At 42.0% G+C, this 7,057-nt stretch overlaps 1 protein-coding gene across 1 annotated transcript; it reads left to right on the forward strand.

The window, feature by feature from the left end:
* Positions 1–5,203: 5,203 nt before the first annotated feature.
* Positions 5,204–5,461, forward strand: CCR75_001324 (uncharacterized protein; the record flags this gene model as incomplete). Its single annotated transcript, XM_067959428.1, has 1 exon — positions 5,204–5,461. The coding sequence occupies one exon, from the start codon at positions 5,204–5,206 to the stop codon at positions 5,459–5,461; it is 258 nt and encodes an 85-aa protein (XP_067815288.1).
* Positions 5,462–7,057: the final 1,596 nt, after the last annotated feature.

Below are 7,057 nucleotides of genomic sequence, written 5' to 3' on the forward strand. Positions count from 1 at the left end.
TTATTTATTTTTCTCATGATATTATAATATTTTAATCATAAATCTTACAAGAACGTAAATAAAGATAGATATGACATAAATCGGGATTAAAATCGCATAAAAAGCTAAAAAATACCATTCAGGAACAATATGTAAAGGTGGTTTCATAAAGTTTGCTTCAATATAATTATCTGGATGACCTACTGTATTTGGATAATATAAAACAAAAATAAACTTATGTTGTGTTTTAATAGGTTCGTTATCATTAATGGAATACTGAAAATTGGAAGCTGATTAATCAAATAAAATCCATAAAGGTTATGATACTAAAAAAAAATTAAGTTTAAAATCGGGTAAAAAATATTAAAATAATGCCACTAAAAAGATAAAAGAAAATCGATAAATTTTGGTCCTCAACATTCAGCGGCTCATGGAGTTCTAAGACTTAAATTGGAGTTAAACGGAGAGGTAGTTCAAAAAGCCGATTCTCACATAATCGGAGACTTAATCATAATTGGGATGAACTGCCGTATATTAATGATGTTAATGACAGAGATAGTAAACAGCCCTTTACGAGAATTGAACTCGTATTTTTGCCGTGAAAAGGCAAAATCATACCCTTTTAACTAAAAGGGCCAAGTCCAAGTGGAATGCTATGGGAGTGGCTAGTTATGCCACAAGGGTTCAGTAACGCCCCGGCAAAATTCAACAGTTGATTGACCAATCTGTAGGGATCGGGGTGGGATTTCGCACCGAAACAATTTGAAGACGTCATCATTCATATCTAAGCCATGAACGGAAAGTCGGACGTTGAAGTACATCGTATCAACGTCCGAAAGGATTTTACACATGTGCATAAGCATAAGTTGTATGCAAATCTCAAGAAGTTTATATATCGCTGCCACCAAAATACTTCTTGGGTGCATCGTGTGTAGACACGGTGTATGCCCTGATCCGGAAAAATCAGGGCGTACATAGCCTGTGCCAGTCGATATAAAGGGACTTCGAAAAATCATCGGCTTAGCAGAGTACTTAGATAAGTATATATCGAAATGACAAAACATCTTTCGTCTTTGTTAAGAAAAAAATGTAAAGTGGTCATGGAACGCTGATTGTCAGCGTTCCGTCGAGGATATCAAGCAAAGATTTGTGCAATAGCCAATCCTGGCGATTGCGGTCCAAGACAGACCATTTCATGTGGTCTGTGACGCCAGCGATTTTGCAATCGGCTGTGCGTTACTGCAATATGACAGAGACGGCGCAGAGCGCGTCGTCTGCTATCAATCGCATCAGCTTTAACCAGCTGTAACAATTTTTTCCAGCGCATGACACGGAACTTCTTGCCATAAAACATTCACTATTTTAAGGGTATTTCTTGGGAGGTTGACCGTTGATTGTTTATTGAGGACTATGCGTTTTACGCACGGCCGTAAGAAGTCCACCCCTCTCGCATAGAATAACGAGAAGGTTTTCTTTTTCGCGGAGCACAACTTCTCCGTGGCATATAAACCAGGACGACTTACTGTCGTCGCCAATACTTTTTCACGCCAGCTGCGCAAAGAAAAAGTGAGGGGAAGCTCACTGTCGCAACAATAAGTGTTCCGTCGTCAACTTAACTTAACGACATTAAAAGAGCTTATCAAGAAGATAGGGCTCTTAAAGAATTGAGGGGTTACTTTAAAAACCCAACACAACGATCCTTGAAAGTATTGTCGAATATATATAGACCCTCACGGTGTCGATACACGACACGCAAATGCTTATTATACTACACAGCCACTGCTGCGACACAGCTCGTGTCGTCATCCCCACCCATATTGATTTGCGTTTGCGCATCATGTATGAGTGCCACGGTAATTGTAGACGTGAGAAGAGTAATCTCACGAAAAGTCGCGACTTCTACTGGCCACGCCAGTATGAATTCGTCCGGAAGTACATTACGTGCTTGCGAAGTTTGTCAATGGGTGAAGCTCAGTGTTCATCCCGTGCTCCTTAACAAACTTTGCCTGTTCCGGCAGAGTGTTGGCAGTCCGTATTTATGGATTTCACGTTCGGATTTCCGAAGACGATCACAAAAAATTGGTATTCTTGTATTTGCTTATCTTTCAGCAAGATGGTACATCTTGCTGCAGTCCCGGAGCCGACCACAGCCAAAGGCCGAGCTCGTGACTTTATTGATGCTATGGGTCACCTTGTGAACTGGGCTCACTTTTTTAAAGTGTGCATACGTTGTATATTTGAAGATGGCTACATGTGCTCGATCGACGGAGTAACTTACATTTAGCGGTCCTTTATCCAAACTGGTCACAGAAAGCATCCACTTTGTTAAGCCAGGCCTCGCGGCCTATGCTCTGCACATTCTGAAGAACAAATATTTCCCCAAGCTTGGAACAAAGGAGTGAAATCCTTTGCCCGCTTACATGTTGTACCGCCGATGCAGGAAAAAGGCATCGATGAAAAATCCTATTTCGTCCTCACCAGGCTTGTGAAGCCTGGATGAGTAGAATAACGGAATTTGGTATCGATCGTTGGTCATACCAGACCAACGAGTCAGAATACCCTTAGAGGGCAATCAGGGCTTCTTTCCATGAACGAAATGCAAAACATGACGGTCCCTCTCCTGTTGGTTTTTGGGATGTTAAAGCTTACATACTCTCGGAGTGATCCTTAGAATCACTCCGTCCTTGGGTAATGCCTGCTAGCATCACCAGTAGTATGCTAACCGGAGTGACCTTTACGAATACTTCGTTCCTGGTGATGCACATTGACATCATTAGAGCTATCATCGTCCATGGAGTCATCACAAGATGATTCCGCACCAAAAGGGTCTGACGAGTATCAAACAACTTCGTCGTCACCTTTTTGGTTGTCACGTTAGACCCCGTTGGTTTAACGGACGTGGCCCCGGTTGATGAGGAGGTTGCCACCGAGTCGGGCGATGACGCCGACTCGGCCCAGTCACCTTTAATGGGAGTAGCAGGTGACTTGTCACCGTCACCTGCAATAGGAGTATCATGGTACTTACGCTAGTCACCTCCAATGGAGTAGGATATGACGCATTCCCGACAGTAGACGCTACTGAAACATTTACATCGCTAACAGCTGCACTGAGCCGTGCAGCTGCCAGCTTTACGGCCTCATAGGCGATGCGCACGGGCTTGGAAACCGTAAAGGTTTAATTAAAATAAGCAACAAGTGCTAATTTACAGAGAGACATAAAAGCACTCTCTATCACTTTACATCAGTCAGTCAAGTGACTGTCGTTTAAGGGGGTGATGTAACGGGTGCCCCGTCACATAATATTATCTCCTATAAGAGAAATAATAAAAATTATTTTCTACGAAAGGAAATAAATAAAAAAGCTCAAATTATTATAATTATTAATTTTGACTTAACAGTTCGAATATTACCAAAATTTTGGTAATATTGACGCACTGCAAATTAATTACGCTATTACAGTTCATGAAGACAACCACAGTGCAATCGCTATCGCTAAGAAAGAAGCTCCTTTGCTGAGATGTAGTCATAACTGCTTTCATTAATTCCAATAAAAGCAGCACATACGCTTCGCTAATTTTCCGTGAAGTGATAGAGACACAGCCATTAGGCTGACAAATTATGACCATGAAGGCAGTGGTGAACTACTGGTGTATCGGTTAAAATTGTTTTCGCAGGCTCACAAAAGACATCAGTTCTATTGATTGGTTGATTTAAAAGTAATTGTTTTTGGTAATATTGACGCAGTAAGACTTAAGTCTATTGATTGGTTGATTTAAGCTTAAATCATCTCCGCTAATCGTTACAAGACACGATTAGGCGTCGCGCAAGGAGGCTCATTGTTACTAATACATTAAAGCCAGTATATAGAAGGTCGTTATGAACGGACTTAATATATCAAGACAGTTTTGATATTTCCCTCTTCTAAAGCCTTAGACTTTACTTTAGTAGCTAAGGCTTCTTAGCTACTAAGAACCTTCCTCAACACGTCGCGCACGTGAAGTAGTCGAGGCACTTTACCTTCACTACAATCAGTGAAGGTTGACTAGTACTGTTATCAGTACTAGCAAAAGGTGCCCCGCAACATAAAGTCGTACAGATCCTGAATGGCCTACACAAAGTAAACGGTGCACCTCCTAGTGACCTTACTGCGTGGCATTATCTTAGAACGTTTCTTGACATCCACATTTTCTAAATGAGTTTTCAGCTTCCCTGACACGTAATTTGAGCAAATTTGAGGGGCCATTTGTAACCGGACACCCTTTGCTAGTACTGATAACAATACTAGTTAATCTACACTGATTACAGTGAACGTGGGGCGCCTCGACTACTTCACATACACGACGTGCAAAGTAAGATTACAGGTAGCCAAGTAGTCTTAGCTACCAGAGGTTAATTCTAAGGCTTTAGAAGAGAGAAAAATTCAAACTGTATTCCCTTTGCTCCTAGTGACCTTACTGCGTGGCATTATCTTAGAACGTTTCTTGACATCCACAATTTCTAAATGAGTTTTCAGCTTCCCTGACACGTATTTTGAGCAAATTTGAGGGGCCATTTGTAACCGGACACCCTTTGCTAGTACTGATAACAATACTAGTTAATCTACACTGATTACAGTGAACGTGGGGCGCCTCGACTACTTCACATACACGACGTGCAAAGTAAGATTACAGGTAGCCAAGTAGTCTTAGCTACCAGAGGTTAATTCTAAGGCTTTAGAAGAGAGAAAAATTCAAACTGTATTCCCTTTGCTAGTACTGATAGCAGTACTAGTCAGCCTACACTGATTACAGTGAAGGTGAGGCGCCTCCACTACTTTACGTTCACGATGTGCAGACGAAAACTATAGGTAGCTAAGTAGTCTTAGCTTCCAGATGTCAATTTTAAGGCTTTAGAAAAGGAAAAAGCAATACCGTATTAATATATTAGGTTCTCACGTAAAGATCTTCTAACTACTACGGACTTTATTATATTAATTACAAACTATGCATGGTGCCTACTTGCGCACCGCACAATCATGTCTTGTGACGATTGGCTGGGTAAATTTAAAGCTTAAATTAATTAATCAATTAACTTATGTCTTGTTGCGTCAATATTACCAAATTTCGTAATAATGGAACTACTGCATTTTTTTCTAAATTGAATTCTGCGTGTGTAGGTGGTGTTGCCCAGAAAACGCAGCGGCTTTTCTTGGACAACGCCACTCACACATCGCGACCTGCCCAACATGCCTGCCACGCCACGACATCGCTTGTCTGGTACCCTTTGCCACTCTATACCCATCGTGACATCCCAGGCATCGACCAACACCGAAACACCTCTCCACCTCACCCATCCAGGTCTATGTCGATTTTCTTGTCAGCAACGTGGACAATCCGACTCATCCACTTTAGGGACTTTTAAACAAACTATGGGAAAAGCTACAGGCAAACGCTTTTGTCTTGGCGGTATTGAACAGCTGCTTATTGAGTTGGACAATGCGTGAAGAGGCACTCAAGCAAGCCGAAATGAGACAGCTGTTGCGTATCAGACATAACAACAGGACCTATCCAGTTGAACGTATGTGAAGCAGATTTGCTTTGTTAGCGGTAATTGCTAAAGAATAAATTCTTGCTCTCCATAGATATGACAACTGCAACACTTCAGGTTTGGTTGCGCCTGTAACGGGGCACTACGACTTGTACTGCTTCAGTACAAGTCCACTTCGCACTGCTTCAGTACAAGTCCACTTCGCACTGCTTCAGTACAAGTCCACTTCGCACTGCTTCAGTTGCGAGTGGTGCCCCAGGGTTTTTCACGTACACTAGTACGTGCAGAGGAAGACTTCTCTTTAAAGCAACTAGCTTTAAGTGAATTAAATGAAAACTGTAATAATATAATTAAGTATCTCTTCTTTCTATCTGTAAACGCTAACTTGATTATAAACTAATACTAAACATGCAATTGAAATCTTATCTTATCTGTCTCTCTCTTTGATTACCTCTACAGCTGATTAGTCTGCGGGATAAATAGATGTAATGGTTCATACCTATTAATGGATAAGATTTCTGAACATTACTATTTAAAGTAATATTCTCCAAATATTATCTACCTTTCAGATAATATATTAATTTACAACCTTTAAGTGTTAATTTCATGTAACGATACACCCGTTACATCACCACTCCCTTAAACGACAATCACCCTGAATGTCATTGGATGGAGTGGACCACTTAGTTCTTAAAACGATGTTAATTGGTCAGAACCATCATTTTAAATTCCATCGCATGAATAATCAACTCATGCGGGGTGTCGATAGTGCTGCGCCTTCGGTTGCGGTTCGTGCACCCGCGGGGGACGCACTGTTATCTCTTGCAGCAGACGGAACGTCTGTCGTAGTATCTTCCACTTGCGCAACACTAGATGTTTCGGGTGCGCGCGGTGATTCACCACGTGAATACGACCCCTCTTTAACGGTCGACTACGAATGCGAGTCGGACGAAATGGCCGACTCGGGAGAATAGAGCAGTCGCCTGATAGACGTTAGGCGGCTGACTATGCACCTTCGAATGAGAGGGCCCATTCTGATAGACAATTTAATAGTCTATTCGGTTCCGACGATGAGGATGATCCCTCATCGCCCGTTCCGTCTCCCCCGAACGGTCACCTGCCCCTGTTTCTGTGCAAGGTGATGACGATGGCGTAAGCCATCGTAATAAAGTTCTTGTGGTACCCATGCTTCAGTAGGTGCCACTCAGAGGTGTGAAGACACTAAAATGTCTCATCTCGCTCCTGAAAAGAAGCCGTGGCTTTTGCCAGAAAGGCTTATCAATAGCTTGTCTGGAGAAACTACACCTCACAATAAATATCCCTTGTTTATTGCGACAAAGCCACATGGCCTTGATCCCAGCGCGAAGAACTTTCGCGCTGAGGAAGATTTCTATCTCGATGCTTTTCTTAAGCATCGATGGTTTAGTGGCAATAATAAGCGAGATAATGTCTCGCTTATGCAAGCTTGGAGTGCGTTCATTCGCAATGTTAAAGACATTGGACGCGAAGCTTGGCTTCAAAAACTTAACGCGAATCGCGTTAAATTTGAGAA

This window comes from Bremia lactucae, linkage group LG3 (genome assembly GCF_004359215.1).
Source record: "Bremia lactucae strain SF5 linkage group LG3, whole genome shotgun sequence".
Lineage (NCBI taxonomy): Eukaryota > Oomycota > Peronosporomycetes > Peronosporales > Peronosporaceae > Bremia > Bremia lactucae.